Source organism: Panthera tigris, chromosome B4 (genome assembly GCF_018350195.1).
Source record: "Panthera tigris isolate Pti1 chromosome B4, P.tigris_Pti1_mat1.1, whole genome shotgun sequence".
NCBI lineage: Eukaryota > Metazoa > Chordata > Mammalia > Carnivora > Felidae > Panthera > Panthera tigris.
Genome location: NC_056666.1, coordinates 100040394 through 100067073, shown reverse-complemented (window position 1 = coordinate 100067073; position 26680 = coordinate 100040394). Strand labels below are relative to the sequence as shown.

The following is a 26680-nucleotide window of genomic DNA, read 5'->3' as shown; positions in this document are numbered from 1 at the left end:
TCAAAAATATGATTTTTCAAGATGTTGCCATACATCATGCACTTCTAAAGGCTTAAATGCATTGCCTCATTTATCTAACTAGTAACCATCCACGGATTCTATTATTATGCCCATTGACTGCAAGAGATTCAGAGAGATTAAGCCTCCAGTCTGATGCCAAATAACCAGGAGAGTGGTAGAGCTGGGATTTGAACTCAGACTTGTCTGGCCCCAGAGTCCAACCTTTTAGTCACTAGTTATAGGACTAAAATTACACATTGCTCAGAGATTCCCAGAATGCACCAAGTGAGTAAAACTATACATTCAGTGAATATCCAGTGTTGTTAAAGTAAATTTCCCCCTCCGTGAAACAAATCCTTTTAAAACTCAGTGCATTACCTTCATGTTCCTTATTATTTATCCGCCAAACAAATGTAGCTGTCACAGAGCCAATTAGAGTTATGGGAATATGACAAATATTCAAATTATACATATACCTAGCAAAGCAAATACACTTCACATTTGTAATTTGACGGCTTATTTCTTTCATAAACTTTTGTTCGGCATGATAAAAGATGTGCTGAAAATAAATATAAATCATGGAGGAATTTGTTCAATAAGTATTCACTTAATAACTACCACATGTCAGCAACTGGGCTAGAGTATAAAAATCGGTAAGATACATTCTTACCCACAAGGCAATCTCAATCTACTGGGGAGTCCATCTTAGTAGGTACAATGAATTAACGACTGCAATTTAGAGGAATACAAATAAGGAGGTCATGCCAACATATCCTAGGTTTGTGGATAGCACAAGGGACCATTTCCTTGGAAAACATTTTTTATTAATGTCCTAGAAGAGTATATATGCTACCACATGACCCTTAGAATTAAATAGACAACAAAAATATCCCTAGCAATATTTTATGGTCTGAAGCACAATCTGTAACTTATAGTCCGCTTAAAGAAATCAGATAGGGTGAGAGAGAACATACTGTGAACTTCTTATGGTTGTCAAAATCATACACTTACGAGAATAACAACTAAACCACAAAAAGGACAGATACACACGCCAGGCATGTTAGCCAGGAAACAAACCAAATGATGGTGTTTATCATAATCAGTACCACACTGCATTCAACAGTATCTAACATCACAGATGTATTATATTTTGTAAGTATTATATTTTAAGTTTATTTATTTTATCCGTGCTATCAGCGCAGAGCCCAATGCAGGGCTTGATCCCACAGAACAATGAGATCATGACTGAACCAAAATCAAGAGTCAGATGCTTAACCCACTGAGCCACCCAGTTGCCCCACAAAGATTATATTTTAATGATAAATTATTCTTTCCCCCACAATTGGGTTTTCCTTACTGGCATTTATTAAAGAAACACTCCCATTTAAGAAAATGAATAGCTAATTACAAATCATATGAAGTAAAACAATTATCCTACTATATATTGCCTGGTTTCCATTTTGAACTCTAGTCAGGAAGTCCTGGAAAACATGTCCTCTAACCTTCAGTCCATGTGTGCAAAGTGTTCCTTCTCCTCCTCATTTTCTTCTCCTTATTTCTCTTCTCCTCATTTCTTTTACTGCTTTACTTGCCTGTTGTCGTCTATGTGTTTTATGCCTGGTGCAGCCTGATCTGGCACTTTAGTGCCCTAAAACCCAATAGTGAACTTACTCCGGTTGGGGAACATTCCTTCCAAGTAAATATCCAGGCTGTTCTGCCAGATGTTCAACTAACAAAATCAATTACTCTACAGTATTTCTGTCCAGTCTTGCCGCCGGCAGACCATTATTGTACACAAGGATTTTTGACAAGTCAGTGGAAACTGGTTAAAATAATTGGGCACGTTTATTTAAGCACTGGAAGAAAGGCTATTTTTTTTTCTTTCTTCTTAGCAAAGATAGATGATTAGAGAAGATGATTATAAAATTCTGTGTGGCTGTTCTCTTTTACATGACAATATTTTCAATAGTGTATACCAGCTACTCCCTCCCACCCCCTCTTCCCCTGTGAGCAATAGAAATGATTAAATAAAATGTCTGCAATTGTAAATGTGTGAAACAATACCCATAATTCCTCTTCTCAAAAACAAAATTTACTAGCATCTTTTTATTGTTGTTCCAACAGCAAGGGGACTTACTAAGATTTTCCTTTTATGAATTTGTTAGTCATTGGCATTAAGGACATCTGCTGAAAATGAGAAGAGATAAAAATTATGTAAAATTTGTTAAAAAATTAGTAACTAAACATGCAACAGATGCTGTGCCAGTATATATGTAAGTTTCGTGTCCTCAAGCTTACAAAGGTAGAAGAATCATGTGTCGTTACAGAGAAGGTAAAATATTGAGAAAAGAGCATTAAGACATTAGACAATTTAAACAAGCTATAAATGCCTAATTTCTATTCCTCCTGCCCCAAATACTCCCTCCCCGCAAAAAAAAAAAAAAAAAAAAAAAAAAAAAAAAAAAAAAATCACACATACAAAAATACCTTTTGGCTTTGGCTTTTTGGGAGAGAGAAAGAGAGGGGAAAAGAGAGATGGGGAAGAGATTAGGAAAGAGGGAAAGGAAGGCAAGGGAAAGGGGGAGAGAGACAGATTGAGAGAGAGAAGTTAATGTGTTAGAATAAAATATAATCAGCTTTCTACTGTTTAAAACCTAAGGGATAAAAATATACACACATGCATACTCCACAGAGTAATGAGTGTTAATAGCATTGGTGTAACCCTGGCATTCCTTTTCAACAGATCCATTACTTTTAAAACTATAATCATTTCTAGACACCCAAGGGCGATTTGGGTTTCTCTTTTCTCTCAGAGGCCCAGTCTTGTCTGAAAGCTGGCTTCCATCCTCTTTGCAGGCTGGAAAAAAGCAGGGCTGTTTGCATGGCACCGCACCAAGCCCTTTAACTCAGAGACTCAGGCCATTTAGAAGCTCAGTTTTTACCACCTCCATCTGCTACCCAGGGAAGAACTAGATCCCAATTGTGTAGGCCACTGAGAAAAAGGGTATTTGTAGAATTCCTCTGGCATTTCCTGAGCCCTCTGGGCTTTCCATTCAAATGTCAGCATTTTCTTTTCATTCAATAGGCTTTGCTACACAACACATAACACTGTATAAAATAGTCTGATAAAAGGAGAACAAATTCACAATACCCAGTATATGGGCAACCTGGCTAATCAACTGCCAGAGGAAATCACTCAGCCAAAATATTTAGAGGAATTTAGAAAAGTGTAGCAATTTAGCATTTGTAAATAAGCACAACATATGTTCTAGCACCAATCAAGATATCAGACCAAAGACTAGAACAACTGTTAGGCTCCAGGGCAAAATCTGATTATCTTCATTAAGGAAGGTCAGAAAATAAATCAGCCCTTAAGGCTATATTACAAAAGACATTGGGTGGGCATGGTGAGAAAGGGAAAGGATAGGGAGATACTTCAATTAAAATTTTAGAGTAACACAAAAGGAATCTGTTGATTCAGCTATAATAATATTTACATGAGATCAAAGAGTGACCACTCTCTCACTCCAAACCTTGTTCAAAATTCTCCAGATATAACATCTATCTACAACAACAGAACATTCTGAAAACGATCTATTACCTCTCTGGGGCTGCTTTAGAGCAGACACATTATGCAGCAAGTCCTAGGCAGCATTAGAAAGTCTTTCTCTGGGTGACCTTCAGTCAGAGTGTGGACAGTGCCCCATCTGCCCCCAGCCAGCCTCCAGTCCCATGTTGACTTTCACTAAGCTTCCTAATGACAGGCAGCAGCTGGCCTTCAGTTTTCTGATCAGAAAACCTGGGAGGAAAGCCCAATGAGCTAGGCAGGATCCAAAGCTGGTTTTAGAGCCAGACACCATGCAAAGCACCTGCAGAGCCTGCCCAACAAGAGGCCCAGAATGTCTACTTTCTAACAACAACACAGCAATCTACCACTGAATCTTATTTCAGAAGACATGCTTCCACAGAATGAAAAATGTATATCGTAATTCACAAAACATCTCAGAAATTTGTAACATTCCTTTTATGTTACTAAAAATTGGGGAGACTTTCTTATTAGTATTAATATCAAGTATGATGGTGTATTTATATGCATATGAATACATTTCAATACATACAAACACACACATACATATAGAAATAGACATATAACACACACACATAAATCCAAGCTCATATATATATTTTTTTAAATATATTTTTTATTTTATATTTAAATAATATATTTTTATATAGGATTTCCTCCTGGTGCACTCAGTTTTAGATATGCAAACCTAGAATAATTTGCTATATGTTTAAATGGTTTTGAAATCAACTGACACATTTGGATATGACTAATCAAATTGTTATGTGTAAGGCTTCCTGATCACTCAATTTATCTACACTGGATGCTTCGAAAAGCTAGTAATTCTCTAAGCATCAGCTTCTTCCATCCGTGTAGACTTTAATACTATTGACTATATATTTTATACATCTTCCTGGAATATCTTCAACTTCGGAGTTGGCACAAAATAATTAAAGGAGGAACATCACAAGTATTTCCCATGCTGTAAAGTTTCCCACAGGAAATAATCCTAAAAACCTACAGAGGAAATCTGGTGGATAAGACTTATCCCATTGTCCACAAGAGTTAATAAAATAGACAAATATCTTCCAAAGTGCTTGAGATGGATGAAAGTAACAGATTTCTAAATTAATAACCACTTTCCTTTTAAGAAATAAGGTTTCAAATAGAAAATAATTCACTGAGGGACTTTGTTAAGAAGACAGTGATTTAAATGAGCAGCGAGCATCATACAACGGGACTTACATGGCCTGTCACCCTTATTATCACAACCACCTAACGAGGTGGATATTACTAAGCCCCCCTCTTCCAGATGAATAAACTGAGGCTAAAGGAGCTGCGACCACATGGAAAAGATGCAGTAATCTTGACACTCACATCCAGATCTGTAGGACTCTACAACAGGTTGTTAATCACTGCAAAATCTGTCTATTCACAAGTTCCATCTAAGCTTCTATATATAAAACCTTGATGATCAATCTCCATAAATGAGCACACTGATGTGAATAATTAAAACCACAAGTGTGAGGTCTTAACTTCATTCCTCCTGCTGAGGAATCTATTGTTGGGTCTTCTCATCTTAATCATGGAGGTCCCAAGCAAAAGGAAGGCCAGGAGCTTACCCTATCACTGTCGAACCATCCATGGTCCTGTCCTCCAGTTTTGCAGGTCCTGCCATCAGTTGACCTAAAATGCCAGATGCAGATTTGGGTACACAACCTCTTCTGGTAATTCCAATAACTGCCCTATAGTTAATGTTTTCTTCTCCATAGAGCTTTAAGTTTGTTTTAATCTTGTATCACTCAGGAATTATAGTAGCCAATAAATCTAATCTTTACTAAATGCTTAGTCTTTTTCCAAGTTTATGTGAATTATCTTTCTGAATGTCCTCAGCAACCATTTGAGGAAAGGCTATTACTGTCCCTATTTTGTAGATGAGGACGCGGAAGCATGAAGAGATTAAGCCACCTCATCAGGTTGATGCAGCTAGGAAAGAGCATAACCGGTGTTCACGCTCAGCCTGTCAGACTCCAAAGCCTGTGCCTTAACCTCTATTCTTTGTAAAACATACGTAGTAGATGACTAAATTCAGGGTCAGTTTAAGATGTCCTCTATTGTGGTTCTTCATACAGTTTCTGTGTAAAAAAAATAAACTGGGTAAGCCTTCAGCAAAGGACTTTATATGTGTTGATGGTAAACTTCAAACTCATCAACTATGTCAAAACTCTATTCTCCAAAGTCCACTGACCTCTTTGTCAGGGACAGGGTTTTGTGGCTCTTCTCAGTGACCTGTGGACAATTATCCTCTTCCATAATTATGGGACTTCAGCAGCAGCAATCCCTCAACACCCTACACACTATTCAACTAAGAGTCACAAGAGTCCAAAAAATAGGAACAAAATTAAGTTCTCACCATGAGAACACTGGCACATGACTTCAAGAAGAGTATAATTTTCATTTTCGTTTGAACTACGACCCCCATATAAGTTAATACTTTTATATCTTAAGGGAGCAGAGTTTTGTAACATACGATATTTCTCTGATTATAAATTTACCTGTCATTTTCGGATATTCCCAACTGGACAACTACAGAGTGTATGTATGCGTATGTGTCTGTGCAGTATGTATGATATCTGTAAAATGTACTTTCTGGACAATACAGTAAACACCCCCATACCACACACACTCAAATATTCTGTTGATCCAAGCATGGAGAAATATTATTTGCAAATTTTAAGAGAGTATACTTTTGCAGATTTCTTTTTTCTATGAGGATATTCAATGTATTTGTTGGAACTCCTAATGTCACTTTTGCCATCTATACAATAAAGATAATAAAAGTGATTTAAATAGAGCATCCACATTTTCCTTATTGAAGATGATGCTTGCTGACTAGTAGTCTCTAAGCAGACTATGTTCTGGAAAGGGGAACTAACATTACAAACCCATTTTTACAGATGAAGAAAGGTGAATCTCACTACCGTTAAGTCGCTGAACTAAATTCACAGATCTGCTAAGTGAGAGAGCCAGGATTTGAACTATTATCTGCCTCTTGTCAAGGCTGATGCTTTTCCTACTATTTCATGCCACTCAGACCTTTCTACAGGGGAAAAATTATAAAAAGTTTCTTCCTAAAGCAATCTTTCTTTCAGTTTTTAGATATTTTATCTCCAGCCTCCTGGTAACCTGGGCTACTTGATTTTGATGGGGCTTGATGCTCCTACACCACCTTGAGACACTCAGATTCCTGGATGCTGGGCTGTCTTTACCTTAAAGCGCTGGAGTATCCCCCACATGGACAGTGTCTTTAGCTTGCTCCTACCAATCACCTCTAAGCTTTACTTTGTCGTACGCAATTCTAACTTGTAGCCCAATTTCCACCTCTTCTGCTTAGTGTCCAGAGAGCCAACTACACTCCATTCCAAAAGGGATTTAAAATTTGGAATTTGTTATAGTCGGCTCTCCGGACATTGAGAAGATGAGGAGAGATTTAAAATTTGGAGGGGCGCACCTGGGTGGCTCAGTTGGTTAAGCGTCAGACTTCGACTCACTCATGATCTCACGATTTATCATTTCCAGTCCAGCGACGGGCTCTGTGCTGACAGCTCAGAGCCTGGAGCCAGCTTTGGATTCTACGCCTCCCTCTCTCTCTCTCTCTGACCCTCCCCTGCTTGCTCGCGCTTGCTCGCTCTCTCTCTCTCTCTCTCTCAAAAATAAATAAACATTAGGGGCACCTGGGTGGCTCAGTCGGTTAAGCGTCCAACTTCGGCTCAGGTCGTGATCTCGCAGTCCGTGAGTTCGAGCCCCGCGTCGGGCTCTGTGCTGACAGCTCAGAACCTGGAGCCTGCTTCTGATTCTGTGTCTCCCTCTCTCTCTGACCCTCCCCCCATTCATGCTCTGTCTCTCTCTGTCTCAAAAGTAAATAAACGTTAAAAAAATTTTAAAAATAAATAAATAAACATTAATTTTTTTTAATTTATAAAATTTGGAAAAAAAATTTTAAGTATCAAAGTTACTTAATTTTGTTTTTCTCATCAAACAGAAAACAATGCTGTGTTAAATCATAATTTTTATTTTATTGATAATACCTATTTTGGAACAGCACTGCCTGAAACACAAATTTAACTAATGATGACCTTTGCTGACTAGGTAATATTTTACTTGGTCAGGTTTTAGTAAAATTTCTGTCCAAGAGGAGCTTAGGAAACATATGGCTCTGTTGATCTTATCTTTTGGCAAGAACACAATAAAATATATATGGCCGATTGAACTACAATATAAATGGACACAATCGTGATGTTAAATCATTTGCTAAAATGATAAAGACGACTATGCATGTATTTTTGCAAGTACTTTAAGATTCTTTTTGACCTCAGTACTTTTGCCTGGATGCTAATTTGTTGCCTGACAACCTTATCATGTCCTAAGATTTGAAACCATATTCAATTCCCCCCCGGGGTCATGGAAAGCATTTTTGGAAAGTCTTCATGTTGGTTCAGTACTGAAAGTTTACTGTCAAATAATTTATTATGGATACTAACTTGTGATAATTCACATTTTTTCTGTATGTAGAATACAAAACTGATTATCCCACTCATTGCTCAATGTATATTGCTTCTTAAGGTAAGGTGCTTTGAAGCAATCCATCTAAGCAAAAATAAACAAGATAAACAGTTCAAAGATAAACTTGGTAATTGGTCTGACTTTTAAGATCTTTGCAAACACTTTATTCTACTAAATTTATGGCAAGCAAAAAGGTTATTGACCCCTTTATCATTGTTCCTTTATCGTGGAACAACAGTGGCTTCCCATTCCAATTTTATGCACTAAAAAGAAGAAAAAATGCCTCCATTACTGCTCTTGTTCCTCTGACAAGAAGTCTAACTCTTGGATTCCCCTAACTTCTTATTCTATGTTACATTCTAACCAGGACAATATTTCAGTAGAAATATTCAACAGAACTTTCTGTAATTATGTAAATATACTTTGTAGTAGGGTAGCCACTAGTCACAAGCAATGACTGAGCACTTGAAATATGGCTAGTGCAACTGAAGAACTGAATTCTTTATTTAATTTTTATTAATTTAAATTGTAATAGTTACAATGGTTAGTGGATACTGCACCAGCAAGCACAGACAGAGCATTCAAATAATTTTTAAGCTCTAGTTTCTATTGTGTAGTAGCTGCTCTAACTTACTTTCTCTTAGAATAATCCTAAATTTGTATCAGGTGCTCTCTAAGACTTTTAGAAAAAACTAAACACTTCAGTTAATCAACATTCTATTAGAATTAAGTTCCTCTCCACAAAAGCCTATTTTTAATTATGTTTGTAAACAAGAGTATGAAAAGCCCATTATCTCTGAAAAAACAAAACAAAACAAAAACAAAACTGCACTAATGGACTCCCAGTCTTTTTGAATACTGGAAAGAAACTAACCATATAAAACAAGCATAAAAAGGGATAATTATATTTTCTTATCCAGGAAAGTGCTCTCCTAACTGCCGAAAATAAAATCCTTCTTCAAGGAGAGATATTAATACTTTTGGCCAGATGATATTATAAGAATTTACAGAATAGACTTCATGTACAAGGAGCTGGTGGCCAATATAAATTATAATATTACAGGAAGTTTTGAGAATGGACATGCTTAATACTACAGAGGTAAGTAAATCAACAAACCTATTAACTTGTGTACTTTATATAGTAGCATGGCTAATTAAAGAGTATTTTAATTTAGTTTTTCAAATTTGTGTTTTCTCTTCCTTAGCAAGTGAACTGCTGGAAATTACCTTGGAGTCATTGAAACCGACTCCATCTAGGGTCCAAGGAAGTTCTACTAGAACCCAACTACCCAGCTAAAGAGTGCATAATCAAGCAAATTGTGTTTGTTGGTAGGAAAGGAAAATGGTAGCTGATGTCTACAGGTAACTGCCTAGAGAGGAAAGACCCTGGAAACAGATCTGATGCAGGGTCCCGGTGCTGGCTGACACCTGGGAGGTGAGTTTGAATGTGACCTGAAAAGGAGGAACGTCAAATACTACAGCTACAGTAGCAAAAGCACAGTCCAGCTTGGCCCTAGGAAGCAGGATCATATTCTGTCAAAAAACATCCTGAACCACCAAGAGGCAGGCATTACCAGTTAGGCAATGAAGAAACACCTGTCAGCACCATCTGGCAGTAAAACACAAAGCCATAGACTGATGAGACTGGGGTTTATCTCTACTTGGGTGGGTAAGGAGGAGTGCCCCTACCCTCCTCCACTTTCAACTGTGCCATCAGAATTCTCGAATACTACTTAGAAGTTGGTAACTAGTGTCTGTGATAGTATGATAGATAAGGGCATTTATAATCATTTCAAAACTTAAATAAAATTTGACTATCCTTTTGCCCTATGTTTGTGAGTAAAAACAATCAAACCTTAAATATTAACTAATGTTAGCCTTAATTTTTGATACTGCTTGGAGATTGTCCAAATATCACATAAGTACCTGTATTACCAGTTTTCAGCAATTTTAAATCCTAAAGATGCCATCTCTTTTGCTTACAAAATATCGTGGATTAACTCATAAACAAATAGCTAGATGATTTGGAATGAAAGTTGTTCAACTTTTAAACCTATCATTTCTTTCATCTTCAAGAGCTAGAAGGCTTCAGAGAGTTAGTAGAAAATAAAGGAACTGCACAGAGAGTCATGCTTTGAAAATTCCACTCTTCCTTCAGAGAAATAAAGATACAAGGGTGTTTAGGCAAATAATACTCAGAAGCATTTACTGACCCAAAAGCTCTTGTCGTGAGTTAAAGTTTTCCTATTTTCTTATTTAACAATATACTAGCCTGAGAGCAATACAGGGATTTATATCTTTCTTCTTTAGCTTTTTATCAAAAATTGTACCCCAATTTGATAAGTACTCATATAGACTTTTCTTCTTTGTTCCACAGCAACAGTTCTTGAGTTTGTATCACATGCAAGGTTTCCCACACAATGTTGACCAAGACAGACAGTGTCCCTAACCTAATAGAGGCAGATTATAAACAAGCAAGCCATTAAGTGGGTAAGAAGGAAATATTGAAAGGATTACTAGAAAGAAAATCAACAGAACACAGTGATGGAGTGGATGGGAAAGCACTTTCTGGAGGAAATTACATTAATACCCTATGCCTGAATGATGAGAAGTCATTCATGCAAAAAATAGAGCAATGAGTACTTTAGGCAGAAAGAGCTGTCAATGCCAAGGCCTGAGAGTGAGAAAACCCTTGACTGTTCAAAGAACTTACTGACAGATCACCAACACACCTTGGACAGAATGAGGGAGAGAAAAGGTGGCAGAGGATGACTTTGGGGGAAAAATGGAAATATTATGCAGCGCCCTATGGGCCACGTTAAGGAGTTCAGACTGTACTCAAAATGCACCAGAAGGTCACTGGAGGGTTATTAGGAAGGTAAGTGATTAATCTAGATGTGTTAAAAAGAAAATCATGGCTATACCCATGGATATTCTTAGTATCGTATATTTAGCTGGAACACGAATTTAGCACCTGATAAGGATATGAAAGACATTTCTAAAATGGTAAGTATTACAGAAACATAAAGGCACATTTTTATTTAACGTTATTTTGTACTTTTCCCCCCAAAGCAATGTGGAAATCACTGCATCGGTTCATGATTCTATGAAAATATTTTACAAAGCAAAGCAGATTAAGACATTATGTTGTTTTTCAAGTTTAACCCTAAATCCTTTCCCAGTGTTAATTAGAGAATAACAAGCACATACAAGGTGTTGTTTATCTGTTATTTGCAAGCATTACAATTTGCCAAGACCAGCAACTGTTAAAAGATACAAGCCCTTCTTACCGAGACAGCATGAAGTAAAACTACTACATTGCACCTAACAATATTGTTTAATCAAGCAGCCAGTAAGAGTTTCAGAGGAAACACCTAATTTTAATAAAAACTATAAAGTATAAAGTTAACTATCAGCAGCAAAAAGTGGAAAGTATTCAGGTGAATTCATGTGGTTTCAGTCACATTCTTGCCTCAGAACTAAACGTGCCCATTTGGATTAATACCTTAGAGCCATTAGCATGTGTGAAAACAACAACATTAGGAAAATGTCATAACTGTAGCTGTTGAAAGATATTTATCAAAGTAGAAAGTCAGAAGGGCCATTTGTATAAAACACTATCCTCATCTTCATTTTGCATCAGATAAATCAAACACACTATAAATTAGATCCAAAGATGGGTAGACAACCTGTTTTTTTAATATTCTCTCAAAAATGATGTAGATATGGCTTACAATGGCTAGCAGGCGTATGTCTGGGACAGACCCCACTTCCCATTCATTTCCACCCTGGTAAGCAGATTCTGAATGTGAATGTGGTCCAACAGAACATCCTGCCTCACTACAGGAGAGCTCGGTGGCTTACATACCTGCGTGTACTCACATGTGTCATTGGCACAGCCAGGGGACCAGGTAGCCAAGCTTTGTGGGTTAGCTGGTGGCTGATGGGCTGGCAAAACTGAGAAGCTGAGAGGGAGTGTGGCCCCACCTGTGTAGACTGGCAATAATTTTTCTCCATGTAGTCTATCAAATTTAAATATGACCTGTGTCCCTTACAACATATTTTCCTAACAATTAAATGAAGCTTCCTAATGTGACTTAATGAAATCAGTCACCTTTAATAAGATAGATGGAGAACCTTGAGTGCAACTTCCCAAACGTGACAAGCCTAACGTGACTAAACCAGGTTAACTGCAGTTCCCAAATCTGGACCCTCATTTTTCACATCTTTTCAAAGTCATTTGGGAGTAGCTCTCGAAAAACATCTGCTTAAAGAAAGTGTATCATACTCACACCCACCTAGAATAAAATTTAACATGAAAACAAAAAGTCTTCATAGATTTATATTTTTCAAACAGATTTTTAACAACCTATTAATAAGTTACATGTTTTTGAGGCACCTGGGTGGCTCAGTCAGTTAAGCGTCCGACTTCAGCTCAGGGTATGATCTCACAGTTCATGAGTTCAAATCCCACATTAGGCTCTCTGCTGTCAGCACAGAGCCTGATTCTGATCCTCTGCCCCCCCCACCCCCAGCCTCTCCCCGGCTTGTGCTGGCTTTCTCTCTCTCTCTCAAAAATAAACATTTCAAAAATCTTTAAAAAATAAAATAAAAATAAATCACTGAGCAAAATAAAAAGATGCAACCGGTGAGTTCTCTCATCTGAGACAAGTTCATTGCTAAAATGGACATAAAATTACTGGACCTACAATTCCACTGAGTTGCGAGGGTGGACAGAAACACAAGTAAAAGTTCTTTGCAAACTACAGATTGCTTGCTATTCAGATATTAGTTAGGAGCCTAACCCACTTTTTTATGCAAAAAGGAGGTGATAGATACAAATGGATACATCCATTCATTAGTAATGCAGTTAACCAAGTAAATTGTATTACTGTTGCCTACCACAGAGAACTAGTAGGCACTCCATAAATACACAAATACACACTGAAGATCGCAAAATATCTCTTAAATCTGTGGTTGATTCTTTGATAATTTCCACCATCAAACAAAATATTATGCTACAATGCAATATATAGTAAAACAAAGAGCAACGTTACTAACCTGAATCCACTAACCTCCATCTCTGTCTCTGAAACAATGACTTCTCAAAACCTGATGAGTTATCAAAACCTGGAAGATAGCAAGCAATATGTAGAACCTTCTACGTACACTGTAGAAGTATATCCATTGGGCACTAAGGAACCACTTTACCATTATGCAAAAATGCTCATAAGAAATTGCTTCTAAACAAGCAATGTAACATTGAACATTTTTAATGGATTTTTAACAAGTACATGCTCTGCTGTAATATGTGTCAAGAAACATTTATAAAGAATAATTTATTCCAGGGGCTCCTGCGTGGCTCAGTCAGTTAAGGATCCGACTTCGGCTCAGGTCATGATCTCACAGTTCATAGGTTCCAGCCCTGCATCGGGCTCTATGCTGACAGCTCAGAGCCTGGAGCCTGCTTTGGATTCTGTGTCTCCTCTCTCTCTCTCTCTCTCTCTCTCTCTCTCTCTCTCTCTGCCCCTCCCCTGCTCGTGCTCTCTCTCAAAAATAAACATTTAAAAAAAAGAATTAAAAAAAGCATTTATTCCATGAAATATGAAAAATTGGTCATAAAGAATGATTCTAAAAACGAGAAAAAGGTATTTATTTTTACCGTATTAATGCTTGGAATGGACATCTCCAGATTCAAATTAAAGCACAATAACTGTGCGTGTCTATGAAACATACAAATGATTGAATATACCGAACTTAGTTTTAAGTCAAGGAAAATCAATACATATGGGGATGGATCCTCTAAATGAGTTTTAAGTCAGTTGTTGAAAATTGTGAGTGCATTTCCTATATATATCATGTAAGAAACACTGCTTAGGACCCAGGCCAATTGGAAAAACTACCTAGTGCAGCTGAAAGACTAATAAAATAGCAGTCCTTAGTCTCCCTCTAAAAACCTCTAAGCTCCCTTGATCCCCAAGTTACACAGAGGAGGAGAATCAAGCTCAAGGAAGTAAAGCACAGAAACTATACATATGCTACTAGAATGTTAATACCTTGATGGCAAACATCACTTATTAATATATTTGCCCATGTTGTCTTATATGTATCTTCAAACATACAGAAAAGTTTAAACAATTTTACAGTAAACACCTTTATACATACCACTAGTTGGTATGTATGGTTAACATTTTACCATGTTTGCTTCATCACATATCTTCATTATATACAGTTTTACGGGGCGCCTGGGTGGCTCAGTCGGTTAAGCGGCCGACTTCAGCTCAGGTCATGATCTCGCAGTCAGTGAGTTCAAGCCCCGCGTCGGGCTCTGTGCTGACAGCTCAGAGCCTGGAGCCTGTTTCAGATTCTGTGTCTCCCTCTCTCTGACCCTCCCCCGTTCATGCTCTGTCTCTCTCTGTCTCAAAAATAAATAAACGTTGAAAAAAATTTATATACATTTTTACACTCTCAATCTCACATTGGTAATGAAAGAAATAAAGTCTGCATCAACTGAGAATTTTCCTCATGTTCAATGTTCTTTATATCCTCTTGAAAACAGAAACAAAACTCATCCTAAATATTTAGGATTTAGAAAATACTTTTTTATTTAAAATGTACCATGAGCTAAGGATAACTCTGTATTTATCAATATGTCATGGCCAGAAAATATTTCGGTTTATCAAACTTGTCATCCTAAGAAAATTAAAGCCTTTGAACTCACAGACGTCTTTTCTGACTGGCTCTAGGGTTGAACTCTAGTCACACGTAGTTAACCTGATATCCATACTTTCAGATGAAATTCCCTCGGTACCAACTATCCTCAGACTCTCTCCAGAAAACAGGCAAACTAAGCCTTGGACTCACATGAACTACTAACACCAAGTTTAATATAAGTCAAGAAACAATGCTCAGACCTACCACCCATCTTAAGCTCTAGTGCATAATCCAGGATTGGTTGGTTCCACTTCGGTGTTTTTGGGAGCAGGGAGGGAGAGTTTGTTCCCACTCCCTAATAAAGAAGCCCTTCACATTTTGGGAAGCCTAATGTTATGAGTGCTTAAATTGTTAAACACAGATGGTAGAGAGAAGTCTAAAATGAATTGCTGTGATTACAACTAACCAGGAAGTCATTCAGGACCAGCATTTCCGGACCTCATAGGAAGTCAAGTGATGAGAAGGGAGGAACACTTGTGCCCATTAACTCATATTCTGGCCTATGCACACGGGAAAATAAACCATGCCCAACTCTTTAGTTCACCCCAAAAGCTACCAATTATTGAGTGTTTTGTAGGTACAAGGCATTGCTCCAAATGCTTTATATATAATTGTTTTAAATATTCTCATTTTATAAAATAACACAAATGAGAAAACTAGGAGAGGACAGAGTTGAGTAATTTCAGTAAGTGCCAGAAATCAAATCCAAGCATCTTATTCTAGATCCTTTGCTTTTCACTGTTTATTACACTACTTTTTACTAGATCCTCCCAAAGACATTGCTAGCCTGATGGGTGAGGTCATGAGTGAAATATTGGGCCAAGTTTTATTATTGGGCAGTGTTTCTTTCTACTAAAGGTAAGATCATGGGCATCATCACTTCTTTCTTTTCCACTGTATTGCTCATCTGTGATAAACTCCCCCCACACGGTCCTCCTCTTTGGGTAGGTTCTCTGTCCATCTTCATCCACACAACTAACATAGTTAGTATTTTCAGGTCAGTTCACTGGAGCAGTGATCCAAGTTTTGAGGGTAGTAGGAAACCCACATTTGGCTTCTGGAACTGAAGCACCATAGCATCTAAGAGAAGATCTACTTTTAGGAGAGTTTGGGAGCATTTACATGCATGCTTTTTCATAAAGCTAGTTCTTTGTTCCCACTTAGACATTGTTTTGTGTATATTTAGTTTCCCCAGCAAGGAACCCTAAAGGAAAAGAGGAGTGAATAGGAAGATTTCATATAAAAACCCATGCCAAACAATAGATTCAGTAAATGTCTCATAATTGTGTTTTGGTTTTTAGTGAATAGGTTGAAGAAGGCAAGAGATGGGGAAAGGAGCTCACAGCTCCTTCAACAACTTCTTAGGACAATTTGTGCTGTAGAGGCTGTTGACAATGGGGTGGCAGTGGGAGGTGGCAGCAGCTGTCCTGTGAGTGGGTCATCTCTTAATTGAGTGTTTATAAGTCAGGGCCAGCCATATTGTACAAGTGAGGGCCAGCACACCACCATTATCTGGGTGTGCACTTAGGATATCCAAAAATAAATTAGGAATAAATAAACGAGATAGAAGAATTCCTGAAAAATTTAAATTCCAAATAACTGTGTTAACTTAGAGTCCAACACTAGCTGATGGAAACAAATACACCGTATTGGTCCAGAACCTCAGATACAGAATGTCTTAGTTTAGGCTTCTGCCAGAGTAGAACCTGAAAGAATGATTCAAGTGCAAGTAGTTAACTTAGCTGATGATGCCAGGAAATACTGGGAGAGAAGTCGGGAAGGGAGATAGGAATCAGAACACAGAAAATAAAGGGCATCTTACTCCAAGAGTGGGTAACTAAAGCTTAATCAAATAATCCAGTGAAGAAATGGGCAGAAAACATGAATAGACACTTCTCTAAAGAAGACATCCGGATGGCCAACAGGCACATGAAAAGATGCTCAATGCTGCTCCTCATCAGGAAAATACAAATCAAAACCACACTCAGATATCACCTCACGCCAGTCAGAGTGGCCAAAATGAACAAATAAGGAGACTATAGATGCTGGAGAGGATGTGGAGAAACGGGAACCCTCTTGCACTGTTGGTGGGAATGTAAACTGGTGCAGCCACTCTGGAAAACAGTGTGGAGGTTCTTCAAAAAATTAAAAATAGACCTACCCTATGACCCAGCAGAACTGCTAGGAATTTACCCAAGGGATACAGGAGTACTGATGCATAGCGGCACTTGTACCCCAATGTTTATAGCAGCACCTTCAACAATAGCCAAATTATGGAAAGAGCCTAAATGTCCATCAACTGATGAATGGATAAAGAAATTGTGGTTTATATACACAAAGGAGTACTACGTGGCAATGAGAAAGAATGAAATCTGGTCCTTTGTAGCAACGTGGATGGAACTGGAGAGTGTTATGCTAAGTGAAATAAGCCATACAGAGAAAGACAGATACCATATGTTTTCACCCTTATGTGGATCCTGAGAAACTTAACAGGAACCCATGGGGGAGGGGAAGGAAAAAAAAAGAGAGAGGTTAGAGTGGGAGAGAGCCAAAGCATAAGAGACTCTTAAAAACTGAGAACAAACTGAGGGCTGATGGGGGGTGGGAGGGAGGGGAGGGTGGTGATGGGTATTGAAGAGGGCATCTTTTGGGATGAGCACTGGGTGTTGTATGGAAACCAACTTGACAATAAATTTCATATATTAAAAAAAAAAGAAAGAAAAATGAGATACCAAAAAAAAAAAAAAAAAAAGAAAGAAAAGAAAAAAGAAATCTTGCCATTTGCAACTACGTGGATGGAACTAGAGGGTATTATGCTAAGCGAAATTAGTCAGAGAAAGAAAAATATCATGTGACTTCACTCATATGAGGACTTTAAGATACAAAACAGATGAACATAAGGGAAGCAAAAAGAACACAAAACCAGGGAGGGGGACAAAACAGAAGAGACTCATAAATCTGGAGAACAAACAGAGGGTTATGGGAGGGGAGAGGGGATGGGCTAAATAGGTAAGGGGCACTAAGGAATTTACTCTTGAAATTATTGTTTCACTATATGCTCACTAACTTGGATGTAAATTAAAAATAAATAAATACAATATGTTAAAAAAAAAAAAGCTTAGTCCCACTGAGAAGCTCTCAGGCATGATCTCTAGGGCAGTGCTTCTCCAATACTGCTGTGCATTAATAAACCACCTGGATATCTTGTTCAAATGCACATTCTGATTCAGTAGTTCTGGTGTGGGGCCTGAGACTCCGCATTTCTTATACATTTCTGATTAGAATACTGTTACTGTTCCTCAGAACATACTTCGAAGACTTGATGATTTTCTGCTTATTTCTCATAAAAATTGCCCAACTTTGCATATAAAACTGACAGAATTTCTTATGTCCGGTGCTTTTAGAACATATCATTAAATCTGCTTTGCTTCATGTAACTCTTATCCCAGGCATTTGTGTATTCACTGAATATCATGTCTGGGAGACATCTGGTCAGTCCCCATGTACGAAAAAAACAAAAAATGCTGCCACCCTGTCCTCGTGTTATTAAATCAGATGGCTCTGCTCACCAGCAAGGAGCCTGCTGTACAAGACACAAACGAGACAAGTCATTGCACTCCCCGTATCATCCCACTCCCAGCTCATGGCATCCCACTCTGACTCTTCTCTGTTTACACATGTTCTTGCTTCCCACTCCATTCTGGTGCCAACGTGTACTCTGATTTCATGATTAATCTCAAATCTTTGACCCGTGGAAATGAGCAAGTCCCCCCCCCGCCCCCGATTTTGATGTTCAGCACTTTTTAATGGTATTTTTATGTGCATTTATAGGTTTGTTGTCCATGTGGCTACCCCAGGGTAAGCTTTGTAGAATTCTCAGTCTACCCTTTTATAATTACCTGGAACCTCGAAGGAGGCAAGTGGACACAGGTGAACTATTGGTTTAGAATGACTGTGCTATGAGGTGCTTGGGGGGCTCAGTCTGTTAAGAGTCAGACTTCAACTCAGGACATGATCTCACACTTCATGAGTTCGAGCTCCGCGTCGGGCTCTGTGCTGACAGCTCAGAGCCTGGGGCCTGCTTCAGATTCTGTGCCTCCCCCTCTCTCTGTCCCTCCCCCACTCACGCTCTGTCTCTGTCTCTCAAAAATGAACAAACGTGGGGTGCCTGAGTGGCTCAGTCGGTTAAGCGTCTGACTTCAGCTCAGGTCATGATCTCGCGGTCCGTGAGTTCGAGCCCCACATCAGGCTCTGTGCTGACAGCACAGAGCCTGGAACCTGTTTCATATTCTGTGTCTCCCTCTCTCTGACCCTCCCCTGTTCATGCTCTGTCTCTCCCTGTCTCAAAAATAAATTTAAAAAACGTTAAAAAAATTTTTTTAAATAAATAAATAAATAAACGTTAAAAAAAAATTAAAAAAATGAACATTAAAAACTTTAAAAAAATAAAATTAAATTAAAAAATAAAATGACTGTGCTATGTTCAAAAGTATTTATTCATATGGTCAAATGGAGGAAAGTCTCAATCCTTTCAGGAACATAATTTTAAAGAGAAACTGACAATGATATGATTGGCCATTCAAAACAGGTCACACAATATTATAATATCTGCTTTAAAAAGTTGTATGTGTATGTATACACACACTAGATATAAACACATAAAAATATAATAATATATGTATTGAAAGGTAAGAGCAAGTCGGTCTATTGATATATTCCAAGTTTTTTGTATTGCATGTGGTCACATTTTTCCAATATATTTTAGATGAAAAAATTAGTTTCAGTCATTCCTTTATGGAATGATAAAAGCCAGAATTCACATGTTAATACCAAAATAGAAAAAAGTATTTAAGAATAAACAGGAATTAAAACTTACTAAACTTTATATCTTAGTAATAATTATTATCATTGAGAACATAATTAAGGACAAGTAATAACCAAACAACAACATGTAATTTTGCCTTCAAAATGCTCAAAATGTGTATCACACCACTCAAGTATCATCCATCCATCTTGGGCCTGTTGTATCTGTTTATTCTTATGAATGCAGTCATTCATTATGCATTATGCATTATGTAATGCAGTCATTACACCTGTTGACATCTAAAATTCACCAATCAGGAAACAGAACATGGTCTAGTTTAGAACCAAGGAGCAGAACCATTAAGCATGGTATACAATATTCACTTTTATCTATTACCAATTCTTCCTGTTAGCACAAATACTGTTTACACTGAAAACGTATGTGGTCAGGACCAAAAAGGCAAGTGGCCATATAAACTTTCAGGAGAGGTCTATTTGAGGACCACCTATGATATGATAGAAGGAGCTTTAAAAGAAGTTTTATCCAAGTTCACATCTGAGAGAGAAGTTTCTAGAATCACTGCTCAGCGGAAAAAGAGCCCACCTTATCTAATTCATTCTTAGAGAACTCCAGGTAAAGTGGCTGGGAGACAGCTGTTTGCAGCAGCTTTTTTAAGACCCACAACAGGGGGGCGCCTGGGTGGCTCAGTCGGTTAAGCGTCCGACTTCAGCTCAGGTCATGATCTCTCAGTCTGTGGGTTCGAGCCCCGCATCGGGCTCTGTGCTGACAGCTCAGAGCCTGGAGCCTGCTTCCGATTCTGTGTTTCCCTCTCTCTCTGCCCCTCCCCTGCTCATGCTCTGTCTCTCTCTGTCGCAAAAAAAAAAAAAAAAAAAAAAAAAAAAATTAAAAAAAAAAAAAAAAAAAGACACACAACAGGGGCAGAAATTAGGGGCAGTATCACAGAATGCCACAATTCCAGTACCAGTTTCTTTGTGAACGTGGCCTTCATATTTGTGTCTCCACATGGATTCCAGATTTATATAAGATCATTGCCGAATACCTGCTCAATGAATTTCAAAAATTAAAAATTTGGCTAATCAGCAACCAGATGACTCATCAATTTTGTTGAAACCCACAGATAATCGATTCATATTAGCAAGTCATGCTTCACATTGGATGATTAATAAATGATGTGACTTTGTTTCAGAAACCTCGTGCTCGCTTACGGACCTTTTAACGTATCTCAGACATACTAACAAAAAAGAAGTCAGGCAGATTTGTGAAAATAAAGCACCATGTAATGAGTCCATCCTTCAAGAAGATCAAAGAATGAATGAAAAGCCTAGATCTATTCTAAGCCTTCTCTAGTGACTTATCTTCATATTTTCTCTTAAGAACACAGGTTTTTAATCAGCTTCCAACATCAACAATTTCAAGTAGTTCTCAACACCTGTGAGGGTAATCACAATCAGCACACTAAAAGAAAAATAGTAAATGAAAAATTAGGCTAGATTTAAACTGATAAATTATTTTTGCTCTATAAAGCACTGGTAATCATTGTGAGCAAGGTTTTCAGTAAAATTATTGGAGTAGCCTAACGTAGTTGTCTGCAGTTATGAACCTGGACCACACTCTTCTGTTTGATGTCAACTGAAAAACAAAACTAGTCTATAGGGAGAGACACTGATGAAGCCCTCAATGGCACTTGCAGATGATGCTTTTTCTAACCCCTATCTAAACTTGATTTTAAGTCCACAACATCACTGGAATTGCCCTTCAAATAGCAAGCTTTGTCCATATCAGCATCCCCTTTTCTATTAATTAATACAATCATTTCTCTCATTTTACATGACTTTCCACATCTCAGACTCCCATTCACTACACTCAGATTGTGTTACTTTTGAAATAATTGCCATCTCTTAAGAAGACATGATGTGTTAGAATTTATCTCGAGCTTTTTGCAAGGCAGTGTGAAAATAATGCTGACTAATATGTAAAAGATATGATTTTAGGCAGTAAAATAATAGGACATCAATCTTAGACATTTCCATAAATGTAAATATCTCTGCATATATTCAGTAATACTCTTCATCCCTTTCTGCTTCAGAGAACAGAAAAACAAAGTTATTCCAACAGGTCACTAAATATTTATTGCATTTCATTGCCATAATTTCAAAATGTGTGTCCCTGTTACCCTTTTCAGCACAACCTAGCAAACTGTTGACTATGACAAATGCTTTGTTTTAATACACAAAATATTCATGGACCAATAAAGCAGTGTCCCAGGGCTGTCTGAACTGCAAACTGCTGCAGTTGAGTGACAGTAAAACCTACTGAGCTCTGCTTTTCAGTTCAAGTTCACAGTTAATTAAATAGAAGCGACGTTTGTACCTATTGGGCTTTCACTGTTCCACGGGCTTCTGCAGAAAGAATCCCACAAAGCAATAAAATTAGTGGAAAGCAATATCCCGAACTCACTGGCACAAGGAGCAAACATGGGTCAAAAGGTCAAGTTTTCAAAAATAAAACACCTCATTATGGGCATTCAGGAGCTTTGAGATGCCAGGATCATTTTCCCATCTGGGACATTCCAGAAAGAGAATGCCAAGTGCAGGATAATGGGCCAATGCTAACTGACCATTCTACTGATAAAAATCACGGGAATCAAAAAGAGAATTGAATTCCACCTACCCCTACACTAATCCAGGTTGAGTTGAGATTCTTAGAAGTATTCTCAGCTCCTATAAGATCCACATCTCTGGTTTATCCATAATGAAGAGTTCTTCAGATAGGACTTGTAGATATGATACCTTTTAACTTTATCTATGTTTTCCAGATTTAGTCAGGTGATGGGGCATTATTTTAAAGAAGCCTAAGGAGTCACACACATTTTGAAAGCTTTAATTTTGAATAATGGTATATATATTATTTTATTTTATGTATATTTTTGTATATTGTATATACATATATATCGTATATATACTTTTGAGTAACTTGTCATTAATTTTACAGGACCAAATTTCTTAAGGAGAGACGGAAAAGGTAAAACCACCTTTCATCTTTATAGAAAGACACTTTCTTCATGAACTGGAAAGGACCAAGCATGCTCCTGGTATAGTAAGCACTCCATAAGTTACCTCTTCCCTGACATTCCCTACTCACCAGAGTCGCACACATACGAACTCATGTGCCCAGTATCCTAACGGTTTCTATTTGGAAGTAGAGCACACTAAGTACAAATTCAAACATTTTAAATCAAGAACAAAAGCCAGTGGGGTGCCTGGGTAGCTCAGTGGGTTAAGTGTCTGACTCTTGATTTTGGCTCAGTTCAGGATCTCACAGTTCATTAGATCGAGTCCCACATTGGGTTCTGCACTCACAGCATGGAGCCTGCTTGGGATTCTCTCTCCCCCTTTCTGTCCTCCCCCAAAATAAATGAAGAAAAAAAAGAACAAAAATCTAACGAGTTATTTGTAGACTGAACAAAAAAATCAGCGGGGCAGTATTCAAAATAAGAGCCTATATTGAAGTCAGTTCCACGTGTCTTGCTTTAAATATCTACCGCAGGCCACAAACACTGTGAGAAGAACACATTTTTTCAGTAGTATCAAAAAGATGCTTCACCTCTGGATTAAGTCACGAGTTGGAATAAATGTATTTTATTTCACTGTTGTGAAACACTGTGCCTGTTAAATTAATTCATCACAAAGGACTACAAACACTCGAAGTAATTGCATGAATGATTTTATAATCTCTGTTGGCAATTGTGTGGTGGCAGGGCTGTGCCCAGAGTTTAGTCTGCGAAGATTTATGATGTTACGTTTCATTTTTCTCCTCAATGCAAACTCAAAAACCTGTCATTGAGACTAGGGGTTCCTGCTGACACTTCAATCTGAATCTTAAGTCCTTATCAATTAATCGATCAACATCTGAATTTCTAGCTGACTCAATGTGAATGCTCACACAAATCGGACACCCAGGAAATCATTAGTATCCCATTTTCTGTCTTGATAATGCTCACTGAAAATGTTCATGCCTCCTCCCATCTCCCTACCGACTAGAAGGCTACAGTTGAATAGGGATCCTCTTGTCCCACACTACCACACTGGTCTTTTTAATTTTCCCACAGAGCCATGGCTCTCCATAGTTTGCCTAAACTCTATTACTATTATTTATGAGCTGAACAGTCCTTTGTGAACTGGCCTGGGAAACTAAGCCTCATTAGAGACCATTGTTTAAAGTTTCATACAAGGAATTTTCAGAATTACTTGAAGAATTCATTCCATTCTTCAGTTTGCAATCCTTTCTGTGTTTGCAGAAAGAATCTCTTATTCAGGAAAGAAAATGATAGCACCCGCAAGGGTGCTTTTCTTTCCCGCCAGAAAAGCAGGACTTCCTCCAAAAGTCAGATTTCTGTATTATTAACCACTTACCTATTACTTGCTTCCCTCTTAACCAATCTAATACAGTAAGCAAATTACCCATCATAGTTAAGGACATTAAAAAAAAAATGTAGATAGAGGGGCGCCTGGGTGGCTCAGTCAACTGAGCGTCCGACTTCAGCTCAGGTCATGATCTCACAGTTCCTGAGTTTGAGCCCCCGCGTTGGGCTCTGTGCCCATAGCTCAGAGCACCTGGAGCCTGCGTATGCTGTGCCTCCCTCTTTCTCTGCCCCTCTCCCGCTTGCACTCTCTGCAAACATTGAAAAAAAATTTTAAATAAATAAAAATTATAGATAGAGAAAAATGATAAAACAGCCCCTCCGTAGTTAAGAAATTTCAGAGCGTGGTTTAGATGGAAATTAATCTTGCCATCTATTTGGAATAACACCCTTAGTATCAGCGGAAGAAAAAAATGCTGACCACTTGAAACACCAACAACATTCTTGGTAACACACTTATTTGTGCAGAAATTTATATCCACATTGAAGTCGAAATTGACTCTAGGCATCTTGGATTTTATGCTACTTAGTATTTCCAAGACTTACTTATACTGCAGGCAAACCCAATGAATGAACCAGTTGGGCATAAATAATCCATCCATTTCTGCCCAGATTGATGCACAGCAATCACTGTAGCCCCTCTTCTAGTGGCACTAGTCAAAACGTCAGAACAAATTAACAAGCTATTGTCTACATGGCCTCTTCGAAACTTCCTACCTCCAAAACTGCAAAAGAGCTAGTTGTCTCCTGGGAGTACAAAAGGACTAGTCAACAAATTTCTAAGACAGATGTAAACACAAACTTTAATCATGCCCTTAGATCCAGTTGTAACTAAAAATATCCTTTCTATTATCTCATTATTCCTTGATTTCGTGACTTAGCCACTGGGTCCCCACACACCTCTCCTATACTAATGGAATCAATGAAAGCACCACAAAAGACAATATATTTTATTAAGACTGGGATTTCTCTCCTGGTACCATCTTTGACCCTTCTAGTAAGTACTCTCTGGATGATTCTCACTATAGCACAGCAGTTTAGCAGATAAGAATTTCTAAGAAGGTAGAAAAATGAGGTTTAAGTGCAAACCTCAGCATTGAATTCCCAGCTTCTCACTCAGAACCTCTCTAACCCCATTTAAAAATAAATATTAGCACAGCACTATTTTGATATTTTCCATTAGTTCCTTTGACATCACACATGAAGAGTCAAACCAAAGCTCACAGCTTCCTCATGACTCTCTTTCCAGGCCAGCTGTAAAAATGAGAAGGCTTAAGTTGATGTGCCCCAAGGACATGAAATCGGAGAATTTCAAATGCCAACTACACCTTCTATTGGCAGCAAGGCAGGTGTTCTCTTTTAGGAGTGCTCTAACTTGCTCCATTACTCTAGCAATGCCCCATGACTCATACCTAATCCTGGATCTCAGAAAACTGTTCCACGAGGTCAGGCCAGCAGGTCACTAGAACACAGTCAAGAGTGAGAGAACACCACAGAATCCTTTGCCAACCTATTGGATGGATGAATTCAGAAGATTTCAGAAACAAAACCACCAACTGGTAATGAGATCCAGGCCCAAAGCTATACATGGCTATATGGAGGGATTTATTTCCATGAAATAGTATGTTATTTTATCTCTTAAACCACATTCATTTGCAATTCAGAAAATTCTCGCTAAGCATAAACAAAAAGGACGAAGCAAAAAGAAATGTATTGCATTACCTTCTTCTGATCTTCTAGCTTGTGACTCACTGGATTCTTCCCATGTCTGCTCATCTCTGAAGAGACATCCATCACAGTGGGTTCTTGCTTTTCAAAATGGAATCTCTTCAAATAGGCAGCAACCTAATCCAAGATGCAATCACCAGGAAAACACCGGCATGCCACATTTCCCATCACACACTGTCTCCGAACTTCCTCAACTCCAAGGAGTGATTAAAAAGTCCATTTATTGAATGGAAAAGATGAATTTTGCAATGTACTCCCAGGACTTTCCAAATCAGCATATCGTTTTTAAATGTTGATGTCTCAAAAAGCAAAATATTCATCCAGGAATTTTAACTCCAACTGCTATCTTTTTCTTTCTTCACAGTTTTCCATTTTAATAAATAATTACACAGTTCCCCTTAACCTGTGATTAAAAAAAAAAGTACACAGTTAATTCTCACCCCTGTAATTTACAGTATAATTAATGAAAAATTACCTAAAATGTGCAATTTAGAAAAACAATGTAGGCATGGATTATATTTCACATAAAAGCAATAGCTGGTGAAAGGCATTATTCTTTCCAGGCCATTTCTTTAAAGGCCATTCTGGCCTTTAAAATACCAATTCCAACCTGACTCAAAGCAGAATATTAAAACTAGGGATTCACAGCACATCAAAGCTAAAAGTCAATAGGGAATACATATACACTCATCAAACATGCGTATATGCTCCATGGATCCACTCATTAATTTCAGTATTCACAGAACTAAAGAATTTAAAACGAGCCCAATATACTTAGACATGATGTTAGACTGACAGTTCTCATAAATAACTTAAATTTCAAAATGAATTTATAAAGTTGTTATTATTACTCTATTTTAAGATG

General features: G+C 37.9%; 1 protein-coding gene across 1 annotated transcript in view; it reads right to left on the bottom strand.

Annotated features, from left to right (window-relative positions):
* Positions 1-26167, bottom strand: part of NAV3 (neuron navigator 3) — a 588388-nt gene extending 562221 nt beyond the window's left edge. The window contains exon 1 of the mRNA XM_042992807.1: positions 25810-26167. Within this exon, the coding sequence (XP_042848741.1) occupies positions 25810-25881 (72 nt within the window). The 5' untranslated portion in view covers positions 25882-26167. The remainder of the gene's footprint in view (positions 1-25809) is intronic.
* Positions 26168-26680: the final 513 nt, after the last annotated feature.